The sequence below is a fragment of the Mustelus asterias genome, unplaced genomic scaffold (assembly GCF_964213995.1).
Source record: "Mustelus asterias unplaced genomic scaffold, sMusAst1.hap1.1 HAP1_SCAFFOLD_675, whole genome shotgun sequence".
Lineage (NCBI taxonomy): Eukaryota > Metazoa > Chordata > Chondrichthyes > Carcharhiniformes > Triakidae > Mustelus > Mustelus asterias.
In genome coordinates, this window is record NW_027590624.1 from 168461 (window position 1) to 190444 (window position 21984).

The 21984-nt window shown below is 53.7% G+C and overlaps 1 protein-coding gene across 1 annotated transcript; it reads right to left on the reverse strand.

Moving 5' to 3' along the window:
* Window positions 1-4636: 4636 nt before the first annotated feature.
* On the reverse strand, window positions 4637-21665 carry cenpk (centromere protein K). Its single transcript, XM_078205332.1, has 12 exons — window positions 21595-21665; window positions 20904-20967; window positions 20307-20333; window positions 17637-17774; window positions 16272-16331; window positions 15283-15355; window positions 14263-14309; window positions 13184-13266; window positions 12146-12247; window positions 11181-11313; window positions 6331-6393; window positions 4637-5021 (listed from the first exon to the last, which is right to left on the reverse strand). Exons 2-12 carry the CDS (start codon window positions 20904-20906, stop codon window positions 4863-4865), a joined length of 888 nt encoding a protein of 295 aa, XP_078061458.1. The 5' UTR covers window positions 20907-20967; window positions 21595-21665; the 3' UTR covers window positions 4637-4862.
* Between the last annotated feature and the right edge of the window lie 319 nt (window positions 21666-21984).

A 21984-nucleotide genomic window follows, 5' to 3' on the forward strand; every position in this document is an offset into this window, starting at 1 on the left:
GTACAGCGGTAGTGACACTGCCTCTGAGCCAGAAGCCCCGGGTTCAAATCCTGACCCAGGACTTGATGGTCGACTGAAGTTGCGTTCGAAAGGCAGCCAAAACACGTTGAGTGTCAACCTGCAAATCTTTCCAACATGACCCAGTGGCAGGGGGCGAGGGCACTAAGGGGTAATTTACGGAGAAAGAGAGAGCGGACAGACAGAGGAAGCAAGGGAAAGTGGAAAAGATTGAGGAGAATGGTTCCAGGGATGAGGGGACTTCAGCTCCCTGGATAAGTTGGGAATGCTGGGAGAAGGTTGAGAGGAGATTTGATCAAGGGGTTCAAAATCATGAGGGGGGGGGATTGGGGTCCGGGACAGAGCAGAGAGGGAGAAACTGTTCCCATTGGCGGGAGGATGGGGATCCAGAGGGGGGGACACAGATTAGAGGCAATTGGAGAAAGAAGTGATGGAGACACAAGGGGTTTTTCACACAGTGAGTGGTTAGGATCTGGAAGGCGCTGCCTGAGAGTGTGGGGGAGGCAGGTTCAATCGAGGCTTCCCAAAGGGAAATTGGATTATTACCTGCAAAGGAATGGGCAGGGTCAGGGGGAGATGAGGAGACAGGGCAAGTTGCTCATTCAGAGAGCAGACGCAGACAGCACGTCCTGAGTGCTGTAGCAATTCCGCAATGCCGGAGCATATTTCCTTTAACACCTGGGCAGCATACCTGGGACGTTTAACTGATGCTGCGCTGCTATGTAAGGGCAGCCTGGTGCTAGGCTGCTGCAGCAATAGCTTTCCTGAAACAACACCATGAGGACATCACCAGGTTATTGGTGTGTTTGCCAACTGAAATTTGCAGCACCTCTGATGGACGACGATCTATCTGAAGTGTAGTCACCAGTGGAATGTTGGATCCGAGACAAAGCAGCCCCCCGCTCGATCGACACGCTAACCACCCACCTTCAACATTCACTCCCTCCACCACTGACGCACAGTGGCAGCAGTGTGTACTGTCTACAAGATGCACTGCAGCGACTCACCAAGGCTCCTTCGACAGCGCCGCCCAAACCCGCCACCTCTACCCCGAGAAGGACAAGGCCATCAAACACCATGGGGAACACACAAACACAACAAATATATCGGCCGTTCCTTCACTGTGGCTGGGGTCAAAATTCTGGAACTCCCCAACAGCGCTGCGGGTGTACCTACACCACGCGGGACTGCAGCACTTTTTTTTATTCTTTCAGGGAAAGTGGGCATCGCTGGCTGGGCCAACATTTATTATCCACCCCGAGCTGTCTTTGGATTGAGAGTCAACCACATTGTTGTACATGTCTGGTGTCTCATGTAGGCCAAACTGGGTATGGGTGGCAGATTTCCTTCCCTAAAGGACAGTAAGTGAACCAGATGGTTCACTAGAAGTAACAAGACAGGGGAGTATTTAAGGAAAGGCGAGACACTGGGAAGCTCAAATGGATCGTGGGGTAATTATTCACAGATCCCTGAAGGCAGCAGAGCAGGTGACTAGGGTAGTTAAAGGGGCATCTGGAACTTGTTTTTATCATTTGTGGCACAGAGTATAAGAGCAAGGAGGTAAAGTGGAGTTGTACAGAACGTTGGTTAGGCCACAGCTGGAGTACTGTGTGCAGTTCTGGTCACCTCACTACAGGAAGGATGTGATAGTGCTGGAGAGGATACAGAAGAGGTTCACCAGGTTGCTGCCTGGGATGGAGCATTTGAGCTATGAGAGACTGGATAGGCTTGGATTGTTTTCTCTAGAGCAGAGAAGGCTGAGGGGGGGGGACATGATTGAGGTGTATAAGATTATAAGGGGTATGGACAGAGTGAAGAGGGAGCAGCTGTTCCCCTTGGTTGAGGGGTCAATCACTAGGGGGCACAGATTTAGGGTGAGGGGCAGGAAATTCAGAGGGGAATTTGAGATATATTTTCACTCAAGAGGGCGGTGGGAATCGGGAATCATAGAAACCCTACAGTGCAGAAGGAGGCCATTCGGCCCATCGAGTCTGCACCGACCACAATCCCACCCAGGCCCTACCCCCACATATTTGCCCGCTAATCCCTCCAACCTACACATCTTAGGATTCTAAGGGGCAATTTTTTTTTTAACCTGGCCAATCAACCTAACCCGCACATCTTTGGACTGTGGGAGGAAACCGGAGCACCCGCAGGAAACCCACGCAGACACGAGGAGAATGTGCAAACTCCACACAGACGGTGACCCAAGCCGGGAATCGAACCCGGGACCCTGGAGCTGTGAAGCAGCAGTGCTAACCACTGTGCTACCGTGCCGGCCCCAGGGAAGGCAGTGGAGGCCGGAAACCTTACAACCTTTGAAAATGTATTTGGATGAACACTTGAAATATCACAACATTCAAGACGATGGGATAAGTGCTAGAAAACAGGATGAGCGCGACTTTAGTGGTAGATATTATGGGTGCAGACTCGATGGGCTGAAGGGCCTTTTCTACACTGTACAACTCTATGAGATGGGTTATTTTTTTTTACATTGGAGCCATCAACCATGGTGGGATTGGAACAAGGAACACCAGAGCGTTGCTCTAGGCTCCTGGTTCACCAGTTCAGTGACCCAGACCATTAGACCACAGGGGAAAGCCAAGCAGCGTTTTCACAGCATTCGACAATGATTCCATCATTAGTCATCACCAGACTTATGAACTCCAGAAGATTACTGACTCAAACCTCCACCACCTGCTCTGGTGGTATTCAAACCCTGGGTCTGTGGATCACTAACCCAGTGAAAATACTACAAGGCCATCGCTCACCTGCCATCTTCTCAAGCGCAATAAACACTGGCCTATCCAGTGACACCCCCATCCCAGCAGCAATCAGAAATTACAGCATCAAGCCTGGGGTAGAGCAACTTCTAGAAATGTCTAGACCATCAAACAGGATCGTCAACTCTGTATCTAACCCCGTGCTGTGCCTATCCTGGGAGTGTTTGATGGGGACAGTGTAGAGGGAGCTTTACTCTGTATCTAACCCCATGCTGTACCTGTCCTGGGAGTGTTTGATGGGGACAGTGTAGAGGGAGCTTTACTCTGTATCTAACCCCGTGCTGTACCTGTCCTGGGAGTGTTTGATGGGGACAGTGTAGAGGGAGCTTTACTCTGTATCTAACCCCGTGCTGTACCTGTCCTGGGAGTGGTTGAGGGGGACAGTGTAGAGGGAGCTTTACTCTGTATCTAACCCTGTGCTGTTCCTGTCCTGGGAGTGTTTGATGGGGACAGTGCAGAGGGAGCTTTACTCTGTATCTAACCCCGTGCTGTACCTGTCCTGGGAGTGTTTGATGGGGACAGTGTAGAGGGAGCTTTATTCTGTATCTAACCCCGTGCTGTTCCTGTCCTGGGAGTGTTTGATGGGGACAGTGTAGAGGGAGCTTTACTCTGTATCTAACCCCGTGCTGTACCTGTCCTGGGAGTGTTTGATGGGGACAGTGTAGAGGGAGCTTTAGTCTGTATCTAACCCCGTGCTGTACCTGTCCTGGGAGTGTTTGATGGGGACAGTGTAGAGGGAGCTTTAGTCTGTATCTAACCCCGTGCTGTACCTATCCGAGGAGCGTTTGAGGGGGACAGTGTAGAGGGAGCTTTACTCTGTATCTGACCCCGTGCTGTCCCTGTCCTGGGAGTGTTTATTGGATTCAGTGCAGACGGAGCTTTATTCTGTATCTAACCCCGTGCTGTACCTGTCCGAGGAGTGTTTGAGGGGGACAGTGTCAAGGTAGCTTTACTCTGTATCTAACCCCGTGCTGTACCTGTCCTGGGAGTGTTTGATGGGGACAGTGTAGAGGGAGCTTTACTCTGTATCTAACCCCGTGCTGTACCTGTCCTGGGAGTGTTTGATGGGTACAGTGTAGAGGGAGCTTTACTCTGTATCTAACCCCGTGCTGTACCTGTCCTGGGAGTGTTTATTGGATTCAGTGCAGACACTATGTGATACATTCAGTGCCACAATTCCAGTTGACATTTCTCAGCCGAAGTCCACCAATATTTTAAACAACAAAAAGTGAAGACACAGAAAAGATTTAATGCACGGTACATCAGGCGATGAGGTGACGAGTAAGCTGTGATGGTGCTGGGGAAACGCGTAGCGTGAGAGTCTTTTGACAGTTCCAGGGACAGCCCGGAGAGTCCGTGAACCAGCCTCACTGCGGAGTTCCCATCCATCTCTGGGAACGCTCGGAAACACACACACACGCCACACACAGGTCAGTGAGCGGAGGGTCACCTCGGTTGTGGATCTCCAATCGACACCCCCTCACTTCCCTCCGCGCTCTCATGTGTCCTTCCTTGATATCGCCGCCTGGTCGATTGTCCCAAACTTTGCCATAATGGCCCAAAACATCCCCCACTTTCGAGTTCACAGGTAATGTCCATCATCGGAAAAGGCCAGTGTCCAAGGTACAAAAAGCGGATGAGAGGTGTTTATCCCCACCATCCCCCCCCCCACCCACCCCCGCCAGCATCCCCATCCCCCCCACCCCCGCCAGCATCCCCATCCCCCCCACCCCCGCCAGCATCCCCATCCGCCCCCCCCCCCCCGCCCCGCCAGCATCCCCATCCGCCCCCCCCCCCCCCCCCCCCCGCCCCGCCAGCATCCCCATCCCCCCCAGCATCACGACTCTCAGGCCCCACTGAGCATGTACTCCTGCTGTGTAAATGCTGAATGGCTGGAGGGGGCTTGAAGCCAGTCTGCCTTCGGCGCCCGGACCTGCGTGCCAAGGGTCAGGGTGGCAAGGGGGGGCAGGGAGGGGGGGGGATTGTCTCAACATTGACCGCTGGGAGGGAGAGCAGAGGAAGGTCATCATGTCTGTCGGGACGGCACTCCTTCCTCCCTCTCTACTGGTCAAATTCCTCCAGTCGGATGCGGTGCGGGTCCTCAGGGTGTCGCAGGACCACCCCGTAACGCAGGAGGGCCTCGACAAACGGAGGCCAGAAGGAATCATCGAGCTCCAGGTAGGGGTCATGGGGGGTCTTCATCGTCTTGGTCATGAGGTGCTGAGAGACACAGACAGAGTTAGAGAGGGGGGGGGTGGAAGAGAGAGAGAGAGAGGGGGGAAAGAGAGAGAGGGGGGGGCGGGGATGAGCATCCGGGTGCAGCGACACATTGTGAGCGAGTTGGCAAACCTGGAGCACACCGACCGAGGCGCCAAACGGAGGATGGGCGGTGGGGGGGGGGGGGGCTCTCTCACCAGGCCAACTGCTTCCCTCATTAACCTCAATCTCAAACTCTGTGCCCCCCCCCCCACGCCAGCTTGCGTTCACCCGTCATCCCTCAGGAGTGGTTAGCACTGCTGCCTTACAGCGCCAGGGCCTAGCCTTGGGAGACTGTGTGGAGTTTGCATATTCTCCTCACAAAACTCAAACCCGCCGCCCCCCCCCCCCCCCCCCCTCGCCCGCTGACCCACACTGGCCTCGATCCGGCAATGCCTCCATGATCAAATTCTCACCCTCGCCAGCCCTCCCTATCTCTGTAACCTCCTCCAGCCCCTACAACCCTCCCTATCTCTGTAGCCTCCTCCAGCCCCTACAACCCTCCCTATCGCTGTAACCTCTTCCAGCCCCTACCATCCTCCCTATCTCTGTAACCTCCTCCAGCCCCTACAGCCCTCCCTATCTCTGTAACCTCCTCCAGCCCCTACAACCCTCCCTATCGCTGTAACCTCCTCCAGCCCCTACAACCCTCCCTATCTCTGTAACCCCCTCCAGCCCCTACAACCCTCCCTATCTCTGTAACCCCCTCCAGCCCCTACCATCCTCCCTATCTCTGTAACCTCCTCCAGCTCCTACAACCCTCCCTATCTCTGTAACCTCCTCCAGCTCCTACAACCCTCCCTATCTCTGCAACCTCCTCCAGCCCCTACAACCCTCCCTATCTCTGTAACCCCCTCCAGCCCCTACCATCCTCCCTATCTCTGTAACCTCCTCCAGCCTACAACCCTCCCTATCTCTGTAAGCCCCCTCCAGCCCCTCCAGCCCTCCCTATCTCTGTAACCTCCTCCAGCCCCTACAACACTCCCTATCTCTGTAACCTCCTCCTCCCCCTACAACCCTCCCTATCTCTGTAACCTCCTCCAGCTCCTACAACCCTCCCTATCTCTGTAACCTCCTCCAGCCTACAACCCTCCCTATCTCTGTAAGCCCCCTCCAGCCCCCCCTATCTCTGTAACCTCCTCCAGCCCCTACAACCCTCCCTATCTCTGTAACCATGCAAGGGAGGGGTTGGGAACCCCCAATAGATGAGCTACTTTCGAGTAACATGGCAGCGTTCCCCCCCCCCAACATATGAGGATATGCCCGTCCTTACCTCGAGAATCTCATGCAGAGTGATGAACCCGGCTGCGTTGTCGCCTCTGGTGGAAGCCAACCTCTGTAAGCAGAAAACCGCATGGAGATTAATGACCACCCAGGGCTGGAGTCCAGATCCCAGCAGATCAGCCAATGAACATCCCATCAAACAGAGCCATCCCTCCGGGACGAGGGGGGGGGGGGGCCGATTCTGTGGAGTGAATCATGGGAATCGTCATGGTGCACCAGGTGGCCATTCGGCCCATCCTGCCTTCACCAGCTCCTCCACCCAGTCCCCTGAACATTTCCCTTTGGGAAGCCTCGATTGAACCTGCCTCCCCCACACTCTCAGGCAGCGCCTTCCAGATCCTAACCACTCGCTGCGTGAAAAACTCTCTCCTCGTGTCTCCGTCGCTTCTTTCTCCACTCGCCTCCAATCTGTGTCCCCCTCTGGTTCCCCATCCTCCTGCCAATGGGAACAGTTTCTCCCTCTCTCCTCTGTCCCGGACCCCAATCCCCCCTCTCATGATTTTGAACCCCTCCATCAAATCTCCTCTCAACCTTCTCTTCCCCCAAGGAGAACATTCCCAACTTCTACCAATCTATCCATGGAGTCTCCTCATCCCAGGAACCATTCACACAATCACCGAACATGTACAGTGTAGAAAGAAGCCATTCGCCCCATCGAGTCTGGACTAGCTCTCTAAAAGAGCAGTTCTCCCCGATCCTGCTCCCCCACCTTATCCCCGTGACCCTGCACATTCTCTCTATTCAGATTGTGATCCAATCCCCTTTTGAACCCCACGATCGAACCTGCCTCCACCACCCTCGCAGGAAGCTTCTTCATGACTCCAACCACCCTCTGGGTGGAATCATTTCTCCTCACATCACCTCACCTCCTCTCTGTCCACGGTTTAGAATCTGTGCCCTCTCCATCTTGATGCTGTCTCGAGAGGGGGAACAGTTTCTGACTATTTACCCCATCCGGACCCCTCAGAATCTTGAATCGATCAGGTTCCGTCTCGGCCGCCTTCTCTCCAAGGAGAACAGTCCCAGACTCTCCAATCTGTCCTCCGAGCTACGGTTCTTTATCCCTGGAATCATTCTTGTGAATCTCCTCTGTACTCTCTCCAGTGCCTTCACATCCTTCCTCAAGTGTGGCCCCCAGAACTGGAGGCAGTGCCCGAGGTGAGGCCTAACTGGCGTCTTATACAAGTTCAACCTGAGCTGCTGACCCTTTGTACTCAGTGCCCCCACTAATAAAACCGAGGACACTAAATGCTTTAACTGCTCTCTCAGCCTGCCCTACCACCTTCCATTCTGGCCATCTTTTTCTAAACTCACTCTCTCGCTAAAGCCTTAGAACATAGAACATAGAACAGTACAGCACAGAACAGGCCCTTCGGCCCACGATGTTGTGCCGAGCTTTATCTGAAACCAAGATCAAGCTATCCCATTCCCTATCATCCTGGTGTGCTCCATGTGCCTATCCAATAACCGCTTAAATGTTCCTAAAGTTTCTGACTCCACTATCACTGCAGGCAGTCCATTCCACACCCCAACCACTCTCTGCGTAAAGAACCTACCTCTGATATCCTTCCTATATCTCCCACCATGAACCCTGTAGTTATGCCCCCGAGTAACAGCTACATCCACCTGAGGAAATAGTCTTTGAACGTTCACTCTATCTATCCCCTTCATCATTTTATAAACCTCTATTAAGTCTTCCCTCAGCCTCCTCCGCTCCAGAGAGAACAGCCCTAGCTCCCTCGACCTTTCCTCATAAGACCTACCCTCCAAACCAGGCAGCATCCTGGCAAATCTCCTCTGCACTCTTTCCAGCGCTTCCACATCCTTCCTATAGTGAGGTGACCAGAACTGCACACAATATTCCAAATCATGTCATTCCTACAGTGGCACCCAGACCTAGACAGAATAGTGTCAGAGGTTTACAGCATGGAAACAGGCCCTTCGGCCCAACTTGCCCATGCCGCCCCTTTTTTTTAAACCCTTAAGCTAGTCCCAATTGCCAGTGTTTGGCCCATATCCCTCTAAACCCATCTTACCCATGTAACTGTCTACAACCTTTTTAAAAGACAAAATTGTACCCGCCTCTACTACTACAACTGGCAGCTTGTTCCAGACACTCACCAACCTTTGAGTGAAAAAATTGCCCCTCTGGACTTGTATTCCATTTGAGGCTGCATGTACAGAAATCTTACTACGACTGTACATTGTGCTAGTGAGACCACAGTCTACACACTGGCACCGTGGTTAGCACTGCTGCCTCACAGCGCCAGGGATCCGGGTTCGATTCCCGGCTCGGGTCACTGTGTGGAGTCTGCACGTTCTCCCTGTGTCTGCGTGGGTTTCCTCCAGGTGCTCAGGTTTCCTCCCACAGTCCAAAGATGTGCGAGTTGATTGGCCGTGCTAAATTTACCCTTAGGGTCAGGGGATTAGCAGGGTGAATGAGTGGGGCCAAGGGGATAGGAGATGGGTGGGGTTGTGGTTGGTGCACTCAGTGGGCCGAATGGCCTCCTTCTGCACTGTAGGGTTTCTATTTACCCAAGAAGGGAGCACATTAGTGCTCAAGGTAGCGCAAGACTGTCATGCTCAACAATCACCAGGCATACTGTTGGGGAACACTTCAGCAGTCATGGGCATTCGGCCTCTGATTTTCGGGTAAGCGTTCTCCAAGGCGGCCTTCACAACACATGACAACACAGAGTCGCTGAGCAGAGACTGATAGCCAAGTTCCGCACACATGAGGACGGCCTCAACCGGGATCTTGGGTTCATGTTACACTAGCTGTAACCCCCACGACTTGCCTGGGCTTGCAAAATTTCGCTTACTGTCCTGGCTGGAGACAACACACATCTCTTTAACCTGTGCTTAACCCTCTCTCCACTCACATTGTCTGTACCTTTAAGACTTGATTACCTGTAAAGACTCACATTCAAACCATTATTCTGTAAATTGAGTTTGTGTCTTTATATGCCCTGTTTGTGAACAGAATTCCCACTCACCTGACGAAGGGGGAGCGCTCCAAAAGCTAGTGGCTCGTGCTACCAAATAAACCTGTTGGACTTTAACCTGGTGTTGTGAGACTTCTTACTGTGCTAACTTTATATACCCACCTTTGGCCCGTATCCTTTAAAACTTAACATTTATCCATCTCAGATTTAAAATTGGTAACTGATCCAGCATCGACTGTTGTTTGTGGGGGACAGTTCCAAACTTCCCCCACCCTCAGTGTGTCCAAATGCTTCCTAACATCTCTCCTGAACCGTCTGGCCCTAATTTTCAGACAATACCCCCGGAGTTCCAGAAACTCCAACCAGTGGGAACAGTTTATTTTATCTACCCTGTCTTTTCCGGTCAGTATCATGAAGAATTCGATCAGATCAGCCCTTAACCGTCCAAATGCTAGAGATTTGCATAATCTCTCCGGATAATTAAACCCTTGAAGTCCAGGTGTAGTTTTTTGTAAACCCACGCAGCGCTCTCTCCAAGGCAGAATGTCCTTCCTCAGGTGTGGTGCTCAGATCTGCTCACAGTGACCCCCAGGTGGGGTCTAAGCAGGGTGTTTTACAGCTGCAGCATGACCTCTGCATTCTGGGGGAGGGGAGTCGGTTTAGCTCGGCTAGCTGGACGGCTGGTTAGTGATGTTAGGCAACTTTTTCACACAGAGGGTGGTGAGTATCTGGAATAAGCTGCCAGAGGTCATAGAGTCATAGAGGTTTACAGCATGGAAAGAGGCCCTTCGGCCCAACTTGTCCATGCAGCCCTTATTTTTTGTTTAAAACCCCTAAACTAATCCCAAATTCCCGCATTTGGCCCGTATCCCTCTATACCCATCTTACCCATGTAACTATCTAGATGCTTTTTAAAAGATAAAATTGTACCCGCCTCTACTACGACCTCTGGCAGCTTGTTCCAGGCATTCACCACCCTCTGTGAAAAAATTGCCCCTCTGGACACCTTTGTATCTCTCCCCTCTCACCTTAAACCTATGCCCTCCAGTTTTAGACTCCCCAACCTTGGTAGTAGAGGCGGGTACAATTTTGTCTTTTAAAAAGCGTTTAGACAGTTACATGGGTAAGATGGGTATAGAGGGATATGGGCCAAATGCGGGCAATTGGGACTCGCTTAGGGGTTAAAAAAAAAAGGGGGGGCATGGGCAAGTTGGGCTGAAGGGCCTGTTTCCATGCTGTAAACCTCTGACACCTAGTTTATCGATATCCCTTTGTAATTAGGGCAGCACAGTGGGTTAGCACTGCTGCCTCTCAGCACCAGGGACGCAGATTAAATTCTTGCCTTGGGTCACTGTCTGTGTGGAGTTTGCACATTCTCCCCATGTCTGCGTGGGTTTCCTCCGGGTGCTCCGGTTTCCTCCCACACTCCAAAGATGTGCGAGTTAGGTGGATTGTCCATGTAAAATTGACCCTTAGCGTCAGGCGGATTAGCAGAGTAAGTGTGTGGGGTTATGGGAATAGGACCGGTACAGACTCGATGGGCTGAATGGCCTCCTTCTGTACTGTAGGATTCTATGATATTATCCACACTGTCTGCAATGCCGCCCAACCTTGTGTCAGCAGCAAATTTAGAGAATGACTTCCCAAACCATTATCCAAGTCATTAACAAACTTTGTGAAATTGAGGCTCCAACACAGATCCCTTTGGGACATCACCAGTCACATCCCGACAATCCGAGCATTTAGGACTGACACAGAGAAGTTTCGTCACTCAGAGGGATGTGCACCTCCAGGATTCCCGACCTCAAAGAGGGTGGTGGGTAGCCGGTTGTTGAAGATATTTCAGACGGGGCGGGCGGGGGGCATGGGTGGGTGGGGCGGGGTGGGGGCTTACCGCTGCCTTTCGACCAACCTCCGCCTCAGCCGGGGGAGGGTAGTGCACGTCCAAGAAGTTTCCCAAAGCTGACAGGAGTTTCTCCTTTCGCAATGTCACCTTCTCCATGTTGATTTTCATTTTCTGGATCACGCTTGGGTCGGGGAGGAGGTGGAGAGATAGAAAGCAGAGAGAAAAGTACCAACATCAGTTAAGTTGACCCTCCCACAGTGCGGCGCTCCCTCAGCACTGACCCTCCCACAGTGCGGCGCTCCCTCAGCACTGACCCTCCCACAGTGCGGCGCTCCCTCAGCACCGACCCTCCCACAGTGCGGCGCCCCCTCAGCACTGACCCTCCCACAGTGCGGCACTCCCTCAGCACTGACCCTCCCACAGTGCGGCGCTCCCTCAGCACCGACCCTCCCACAGTGCAGCGCTCCCTCAGCACTGACCCTCCCACAGTGCGGCGCTCCCTCAGCACTGACCCTCCCACAGTGCGGCGCTCCCTCAGCACTGACCCTCCCACAGTGCGGTGCTCCCTCAGCACTGACCCTCCCACAGTGCGGCGCTCCCTCAGCACCGACCCTCCCACAGTGCGGCGCTCCCTCAGCACTGACCCTCCCACAGTGCGGCGCTCCCTCAGCACTGACCCTCCCACAGTGCAGCGCTCCCTCAGCACTGACCCTCCCACAGTGCAGCGCTCCCTCAGCACTGACCCTCCCACAGTGCGGCGCTCCCTCAGCACCGACCCTCCCACAGTGCGGCGCTCCCTCAGCACTGACCCTCCCACAGTGCGGCGCTCCCTCAGCACTGACCCTCCCACAGTGCAGCGCTCCCTCAGCACTGACCCTCCCACAGTGCGGCGCTCCCTCAGCACTGACCCTCCCACAGTGCGGTGCTCCCTCAGCACCGACCCTCCCGCAGTGCGGCGCCCCCTCAGCACTGACCCTCCCACAGTGCGGTGCTCCCTCAGCACTGACCCTTACCTGTTCTTGGAGAGCGTGAGGAAATCTTGCTGCTGCTGATCCTCCAGCTTCTCCTGCAGCGCCTTCTCCATCTCCAGCTGTTCCTGCAGCCATTTCTGTTCCCTGCAAAAGTACCGGGGAAATCACAGGAATTACGAGGAACAGGGAACAAGCCGTTTGGCCCTTCGGGGCCTGCTCCCCCATTCGATAAGATCCTGTCTGATCTGATGGTGTCCTCAACTCCACCTGTCCATCCGCCGCCTCGTACACATAATCCTCAACATCCTGCCCCGCCCATTGAGCAGAAATCTGTCTTCAATGGGAGACCCCCTCATTCTGAAACTGATAAGGGGGGGGGGGGCAACATCCTCTCAGCATCCACCCTGTCAACCCCTCCTCAGAATCTGAGCTGTTTCAATAAGATCCCCTCTCATTCTTCTAAACTCCAATGGGTTCAGGCCCCGACCTGCTCAACCTTTTCCCCATCAGACAAAAAACCCCCCCTTCACCCCAGGAATCGGCCCAGTGAACCTTCTCTGAACGGCCTCCGATGCGAGTAGATCCTTCAGTGAGGGTGAGGAGACCAGAACTGTTCGCAGTGCTCCAGCTGCAGAAGCACCAACTCCCTGTACAGTTGGAGCAAGACTTTTATATCCATCCCCCCCTCCCCCTCACTCCAGTGCAGGAACAGGAACGTTAAAGATGGGAGCGCACCGCAGATATGACAGTGGCCGTTCTGCCCCCGCGGTATGTTCTGTCCCTCATCCACTCGAGTCTAGGTGGTGGGCGGTGAACATCCAGAGGTATCGCTGTAACCAGAGAGCACTCGACATGGGTGAGGGGGGGATCAGCGCTCTCTGGTCAGAAGGCTGCATTCCCTCCGAGAAGCAGCAGTGACCATCCTACATCCACAGCTACCCCGAGACAGTGGCTGGCTCAGAGCTCAGCGTGCAGGCTAGTCAGGCGGACTACATGCAGACTGTTCAAACAAGGTCCCAGAGTAATGAGGAGATGGAAAACGTAACGAGCAGGATAATCCGTCAAACGGCGCAGACAAACCTCTCCAACTCCTCCTGTAAAGATTTCTTCCTTGCTCTCACGCAAGAGAGGATCATCTCCAGCTGTCTGTCTGTGTTCTGTAACTGACGGACAAAGAGGTAGCCTCAGGTTTCATCTCAGTAACCAAGTTCATCAAATAGATACAGAGTAAAGCTCCCTCTACACTGTCCCCCATCAAACACTCCCAGGACAGGTACAGCACGGGGTTAGATACAGAGTAAAGCTCCCTCCACACTGTCCCCATCAAACACTCCCAGGACAGGTACAGCACGGGGTTAGATACAGAGTAAAGCTCCCTCTACACTGTCCCCATCAAACACTCCCAGGACAGGGACAGCACGAGATTAGATACAGAGTAAAGCTCCCTCTACACTGTCCCCATCAAACACTCCCAGGACAGGGACAGCATGGGGTTAGATACAGAGTAAAGCTCCCTCTACACTGTCCCCATCAAACACTCCCAGGACAGGGACAGCATGGGGTTAGATACAGAGTAAAGCTCTCTCTACACTGTCCCCATCAAACACTCCCAGGACAGGGACAGCACGGGGTTAGATACAGAGTAAAGCTCCCTCTACACTGTCCCCATCAAACACTCCCAGGACAGGGACAGCACGGGGTTAGATACAGAGTAAAGCTCCCTCTACACTGTCCCCATCAAACACTCCCAGGACAGGGACAGCACGGGGTTAGATACAGAGTAAAGCTCCCTCTACACTGTCCCCATCAAACACTCCCAGGACAGGGACAGCACGGGGTTAGATACAGAGTAAAGCTCTCTCTACACTGTCCCCATCAAACACTCCCAGGACAGGGACAGCACGGGGTTAGATACAGAGTAAAGCTCCCTCTACACTGTCCCCATCAAACACTCCCAGGACAGGGACAGCACGGGGTTAGATACAGAGTAAAGCTCCCTCTACACTGTCCCCATCAAACACTCCCAGGACAGGGACAGCACGGGGTTAGATACAGAGTAAAGCTCCCTCTACACTGTCCCCATCAAACACTCCCAGGACAGGTACAGCACGGGGTTAGATACAGAGTAAAGCTCTCTCTACACTGTGAAATGATCTTACCTCTTGCTTCCCCAAACATGTCAGCACCTCCTGGTTGGCGAGTAAAGCTGCAGGCGTTTAAAACAGAAGAGAAAAATGTGATAACTGACACAAGACCCTCAGAATTAGGAGCAGGAGGTGGCCCGTCGAGCGCACTCCCCCACTCTATAAGATCACAGCTGATCTGACTGTGGCCTCAGCTCCATTTCCCCCCCCTCTTCCTATAACCACCTTGTCAATCCGAAACAGACTGACCACCCTCAGAGAAGAAATTCCTCCTCATCGCCATCTTCAATGGGAGACCCTCTCATTCTGAAATGTCCCCACTCCCCCCTCCACCATTCTAGATTCTCTCTTATGAGAATTGTTGTGGTCCTAGGATATAGATTGAACAGAATTGGCCCATTCAGCCTCCCTGCCCCCACCAAGCCTGTTACACAGGAACAGGAAGAGGCCATTCAGCCCCTCTCGAGCCTGTTACACAGGGACAGGAAGAGGCCATTCAGCCCCTCTCGAGCCTGTTACACAGGAACAGGAAGAGGCCATTCAGCCCCTCTCGAGCCTGTTACACAGGAACAGGAGGAGACCATTCAGCCCCTCTCGAGCCTGTTACACAGGAACAAGAGGAGACCATTCAGCCCCTCTCGAGCCTGTTACACAGAAACAGGAGGAGGCCATTCAGCCCATTGAAACCTTTCAGTCCTTTTTAGACTCTGTTCCAACCCTCCCACCTCGTCCCAGACTCTTCATCCCTTTCCCCAACCAGCGAGAAATAGTTTCTCTCTCTCTCTCTGCACCCTGTCCGAATATCTCAAACTTCCATCAATCACCCCCCCGAACCTTCTAAATCCCCGGGAATACAAACCCGAGTTTGTGTTTAATCTCCTCCTCGGCATTGAACCCCTTAGAGCCCCGGAAACATTCCGGTAAATCCACACTGAACTCCTCTCCCCGAGGTCAGTATGATCCTTCCTGAGGTGTGGTGCCCCGGGCTGCTCTCAGTGCATCACAGTTCGGGTTACAGCGTCACTCTCAACTTACGTTTTGGGGTCCGGTTCCTTTGGACGCTCAGCTCTGCCAGGAGCGCTCTTTCACGCGCCAACAACACCGCCAGCTGTCCAGTGTATAAAATAAACAAATATCTGTCAGTAACCCGGGGATCACAGTCAGAATACCTTCAGCAACTGATCCTCAGCGACAGCACAGAATATCACACCTCTCTGGACACAGCAGACAGAAAACTGACCCTCCCACAGTGCGGCGCTCCCTCAGCACAGTCCCTCCCACAGTGCGGCGCTCCCTCAGCACTGACCCTCCCACAGTGCGGCGCTCCCTCAGCACTGACCCTCCCACAGTGCGGCGCTCCCTCAGCACTGACCCTCCCACAGTGCGGCGTTCCCTCAGCACTGACCCTCCCACAGTGCGGCGCTCCCTCAGCACTGACCCTCCCACAGTGCGGCGCACCCTCAGCACTGACCCTCCCACAGTGCGGCGCTCCCTCAGCACTGACCCTCCCACAGTGCGGCGCTCCCTCAGCTCCAACCCTCCCACAGTGCGGCGCTCCTTCAGCACTGACCCTCCCACAGTGTGGCGCTCTCTCAGCACTGACCCTCCCACAGTGCGGCGCTCCCTCAGCACTGACCCTCCCACAGTGCGGCGCTCCCTCAGCACTGACCCTCCCACAGTGCGGCGCTCCCTCAGCACTGACCCTCCCACAGTGCGGCGCTCCCTCAGCACTGACCCTCCCACAGTGCGGCGCTCCCTCAGCTCCGACCCTCCCACAGTGCGGCGCTCCTTCAGCACTGACCCTCCCACAGTGTGGCGCTCTCTCAGCACTGACCCTCCAACAGTGCGGCGTTCCCTCAGCACTGACCCTCCCACAGTGCGGTGTTCCCTCAGCACTGACCCTCCCACAGTGCGGCACTCCCTCAGCACTGACACGCCCACAGTGCGGCGCTCCTTCTTGCCATTTCAGGCAGGTCCAAGCTGCTGAAAGGATGAAAGGTCGAGGAAGTATGAAACAGACTCACCGGATTTTCCGAATCCTGGATCACCTCTCTCACATCAGCGAGGGTCAACTTGTTCTGAAACTGAACGGCGAGGATTTACAAGGATGTTCCTGGGACTGGAAGGATTGAATTATAAGGAGAGGTGGGACGTTTTTCCTTGGAGCGTAGAAGGATGAGGGGTGTCCTTACAGACGTTTATAAAATCACGAGGGGTTTAGATAAGGTGAGTAGGCAAGGTCTTTTCCCCTGGGAAGGGGAGTCCAAAAGTAGACGGCATAGGTTTAAGATGAGAGGGGAAAGATTTAAAAGGGGCCCGAGGGGCAACATTTTCACCCAGAGGGTGGTACATATTTGGAATGAGCTGCCAGAGGAGGTGGTAGAGGCGGGTACAACAGCAACATTTAAAAGACATTTGGGCAGGTACATGGATGGGAAAGGTTTAGAGAGATATGGGCCAAACGCAGGGAAATGTGACTAGTTCAGTTTAGGAAACCTGGTCAGCATGGACGAGTTGGGCCGAAGGGCCTGTTTCCGTGCTGCATATCGCTATGACTATGTTTCCGCTCATACGGAGAGACTGCAGCAGGTGGGCTCAGAAATACTCTCCCTGCATCTTATTTTAGGATAATGATGACGTCACAGTACCCAGCAAGAAGGAGAGAAGGAGAAAAGGTGGCGGGGAGAGGGGCGGTAAGAACTATTTTATTCTTTCCTGGGGACGTGGCAGGCCAGGCCCAGCATTTACTGCCCATTCCTAATTGCCTCCTTGAGAAGATGGTGGGTGAGCCGCCATCTTGAACCCGCTGCAGTCCCGTGTGGTGTAGATACACCCTCAGCGCTGTTAGGGAGGGAGTTCCAGGAGTGTGAGTGTACGGACTTGCAGGCGGTGGGTGGTTCCCCATGGCGTCTGCTGCCCTTGTCCTTCTAGGGGGGGGTATAGGTGGTGGGTTTGGGCGGCGCTGTCGAAGGAGCCTTGGCGAGTCACTGCAGTGCATCTTGTAGACGGTACACACTGCTGCCGCTGTGTGTCGGTGGTGGAGGGAGTGAATGTTGAGGGTGGGGGGGTTAGCGTGTCGATCGAGCGGGGGGGGGGCTGCTTTGTCCCAGATGGTGTCGAGCTTCTCGAGTGTTGTCGGAGCCGCGCTCATCCAGGCCACAATGGAGATGGTAGAAAGGACAGCAGGGCAATGATCGTTAGAAATGCAAGCAGGAACGCGGAGGTGGTGGAGGTGGAGGGGGGGGGGGGGGGGGGGGAGAGAGAGAGAGAGAGAGAGAGCGGGGGGGGGGGGGGGGGGAGAGAGAGAGAGAGAGAGAGAGAGAGAGAGAGAGAAGAGAGAGAGAGAGAGAGAGAGAGAGAAGGAAGAGAAGAGACTGCCGATGCCTCACCTCTCCCAGCTCTCTCCAGGCCTCGTTGCACTCCTCCAGTAGCTCTTCCTCCGCAGACTCAGACAGGCAGGTGGCGTTCACAAGCGGCGGGGGGAGGTGATTCTGATAGAGGGCCGAGCGCCTGGCCAACTCCTCGGCCTGTGGGAAGCACAAGGTTAAAGACCCGCGGTTCACATGGCGACACTGAGTACAACACGGGTGGGTCAGCAACACAGAGAGCCATTGCAGCGCTCAGGGAGGCCATTCGGACCATCAAACACTGCTGGCACTCCTGCAGAGCAATACAGTCAGTCCCATTCCACACCCAAACCCCCCCCGTTCGCTCCGAGCAGAAATGACCCCCACCCAGCTTCGCCTCATACCACGAAAAACCTCCCCCCCCAACCAAGGAACTGATCTGGTGAATCTCCCTCTGCCCTCTCTCTCTCACACAAGGACCCTCACACCCTTCCTACACAGTGGCGACCGCAACAGGACTCCACACACTAGTTGGGGCCCAACCAGTGAGCAGGAATGGAAAATGGAAAACGTCCTGAGGGATAGGATTTACGACCATTTAGAAGATGCGGATTAATCCGGGATAGTCAACACGGATTCGTGAAGGGCAAGTCGTGCCTCACAAATTTGATTGAATTTTTGAGGAGGTAACTAAGTGTGTCGATGAAGGTAGAGCAGTTGATGTCATATACATGGATTTTAGTAAGGCGTTTGATAAGGTCCCCCATGGTCGGCTTATGATGAAAGTGAGGAGGTGTGGGATAGAGGGAAAGTTGGCCGATTGGATAAGTAACTGGCTATCTCATAGAAGACAGAGGGAGGTGGTGGATGGAAAATTTTCGGACTGGAGGCAGGTTGCTAGCGGAGTGCCACAGGGATCAGTGCTTGGTCCTCTGCTCTTTGTGATTTTTATTAATGACTTAGAGGAGGGGGCTGAAGGGTGGATCAGTAAATTTGCAGATGACAGCAAGATTGGTGGAGTAGTGGATGAGGTGGAGGGCTGTTGTAGGCTGCAAAGAGACATTGATAGGATGCAGAGCTGGGCCAAAAAATGGCAGATGGAGTTTAAACCTGATAAGTGCGAGGTGATTCATTTTGGTGGACAAATTTGAATGCGGATTACAGGGTCAAAGGTAGGGTTCTGAGGAATGTGGAGGAACAGAGAGATCTTGGGGTTCATATCCACAGATCTCTGAAGTTGCCACTCAAGTGGATAGAGCCGTGAAGAAGGCCTATAGTGTGTTAGCGTTTATTAACAGGGGGATTGAGTTTAAGAGCCGTGGGGATTTGCTGCAACTGTACAGGACCTTGGTGAGACTACATTTGGAATATTGTGTGCAGTTCTGGTCACCTCACTATAAGAAGGATGTGGAAGCGCTGGAAAGAGTGCAGAGGAGATTTACCAGGATGCTGCCTGGTTTGGAGGGTAGGTCTTATGAGCAAAGGTTGAGGGAGCTAGGGCTGTTCTCTCTGGAGCGGAGGAGGTTGAGAGGCGACTTAATAGAGGTTTATAAGATGATGAGGGGAATAGAGTGGACGTTCAGAGACTATTTCCTCGGGTGGATGTAGCTGTTACTCAGGGACATAACTATAAGGTTCATGGTGGAAGATATAGGAGGGATGTCCGAGGTAGGTTCTTTACTCAGAGAGTGGTTGGGGTGTGGAATGGACTGCCTGCTGTGATAGTGGAGTCGGACACTTTAGGAACTTTCAAGCGGTTATTGGATAGGCACATGGAGCACACTAGAATGATAGGGAGTGGGATAGCTTGATCTTGGTTTCGGAAAAGGTTCGGCACAACATCGTGGGCCGAAGGGCCTGTTCTGTGCTGTACTGTTCTATGTAGGAAGTGCAGGGAGGAAACATAAGAACGTAAGGAATAGGAGCAGGGCTAGACCAGATGGCCTGTCGAGCATGATTCCCCCACCCAGCACACTCATGACTGATCTTGGGCTGTGTACCGCACGGTAGGAATTCTACAGTTCCACATTCCCTCCCATTGCCTCGATTCTCTGTAAACACCAAAAATCTGCCCAATCCCAGCCTTAGACATCTTCAACGACAGAGCATCCGCAACCCTCTGGAGTGGGGAATTCCAGAGCCTCACAACCCTTCTGAGTGAAGAAATTTCTCATCTCTGTCCTAACCGATCCCCTATTCTGAGATGCAACCCCCCCGCCCCCCCCCCCCCCCCCCCCCCGCACCACCCCTCAACGTCGCGTTTCAGATTCCTCGACCCACGGAACGGGAAACTTGCGTTGCGAGGACGTCTGGCATAACCTCAGCATTCCCCAGATCTCTTTAGCAGCGAAAGACGGCTGAGGGTGTAGTCACCGACGTTTGGGCGTGCGGCAGTCAATTCGTGCACAGTAAGATCCCATGCGGGTAATGGCAACAAGGTGCCTGGACCAGGAGTTGAATTTTTGCCGGATCACGGCAGCCGCGCTACATTCTTGGGGGGTGGGTGGGTGTGTGTGTGTGTCTGTGTGTGGGGCGGGGTGTTTAACCCCAAGGCAGCAAGAGGCGCCGCAGAAACATTGTTGCTTCTGGAAACTGTGGTACTAAAGGGACCGCGTGACAATTTCCCGGTTCCAAACACCGCAGAGATCCGAAGGAAGGGCTCGGGCGGACAATTCCGAAGCAGGAAAACGAGTGGATTCGAGACACACTCACCTCCTTCATAATCTCGTCTTGTACATCCTGTCAAATAAAGACAAAGAAAAGTTCAGGATTCAGCGAGCTCGCCTCACCAAGTGCGATTTTCTGATTAAATCCCCAATTGCTGGAATTCGACAGCCTATAAAATACTGCCAGCGAGGGATTAGCTGCCTTCCCCGCCCCGTGGGATCCTTCTTTGCACGCGATATCAGCGTGGCTATGCTTCAGAGCGAACCACAGCCAGTTCGACCCCCTCACAACCCCCACACGGGGCTGGAAGGGTTAAATTCTGAAAACGGGTCACGTAAATCACAGAACCCCTACAGCGCGTCGACTCTCTGAAACAGCATCTTACCCAGGCCCTCCCCACACTAGTTTATTTATTAGTCACAAGTAGGCTTACATTAACACTGCAATGAAGTTACTGTGAAAATCCCCTTGTCACCACAGTCCGGCACCTGTTCGGGTCAATGCGCCCTAACCAGCCTGTCTTTCAGACTGTGGGAGGAAACCGGAGCACCCGGAGGAAACCCACGCAGAGACGGGGAGAACGTGCAGACTCCACACAGTGACCCAGTATCCGCCCCGAATCTCAGACTCCCAGATACGCACCATGAGCAGCTCCGGAGAACAGCGCCTCCCAACTCCACAGGTATTCGACCTGAGAAACCGTCACCTGACCAGGGAAAGAGGGCAAAGTTAGAATTGTGTCTCCACTCTGCAACACAACCAGCGAGACGCTAACCACAGCTCCCCATATCGAGTGTGTGTGATCGGGCAAGATTTACATCCAATTCATCCAGTACACCTGGAGTGACCAGATACTGGCCATGATCACACAGACAGACAGTCAGACAGAGACAGACACACACACACAGTCAGTCAGACAGAGACAGACACACACACAGTCAGTCAGACAGAGACAGACACACACACAGTCAGTCAGACAGAGACAGACACACACAGTCAGTCAGACAGAGACAGACACACACAGTCAGTCAGACAGAGACAGACACACACAGTCAGTCAGACAGAGACAGACACACACAGTCAGTCAGTCACAGACAGTCAGTCAGACACACACAGTCAGTCAGACAGAGACAGACACACACACTCAGTCAGACAGAGACAGACACACTCAGTCAGACAGTCAGTCAGACACACACAGTCAGTCACAGACAGACATACAGTCAGACAGACACACACAGTCAGTCACAGACAGACATACAGTCAGACAGACACACACAGTCAGTCACAGACAGACATACAGACACACACAGTCAGTTATATTTCCGCCCCTCACTTTCTCTCTCTCTCTTTCGCCGGTTTGTTTTTTTTCCGCTCGGAAAACCCGGTCCGCTTTTTGGCGCCAAACCGCCGAGTCCCTACGTCACTTCCGGCGCCTGCAGCCGAGATAGAGCCCATTCCCGGCGACGTCACTTCCGGCAATGGCAGCGCAGGCCCCGGATGTTCCCCCAGCCCCTCCCCTGCACACTCAGTGTCCAAACCCACTGCAGCATCCAGCCCCCTGCCCCTCCCCTCCTCCAGTGAGGGGCAATTTACCATGGCCAATCCACCTACCCTGCACATCTTTGGACCATGATATGGAGATGCCGGTATTGGACTGGGGTAAACACAGTAAGAAGTCTCACAACACCAGGTTAAAGTCCAACAGGTTTATTTGGTAGCACGA

Excerpts from the sequence above, each read along its gene's own strand:
- cenpk (XM_078205332.1), bottom strand. Across the intron at positions 16,332-17,636 it reads CCTGGAGAGAGCTGGGAGAG|TTTCAGAACAAGTTGACCCT; the intron begins GTGAGGCATCGG and ends CTCGCCGTTCAG. Across the intron at positions 6,394-11,180 it reads AGGTTGGTCGAAAGGCAGCG|AGGTTGGCTTCCACCAGAGG; the intron begins GTAAGCCCCCAC and ends TTCTGCTTACAG.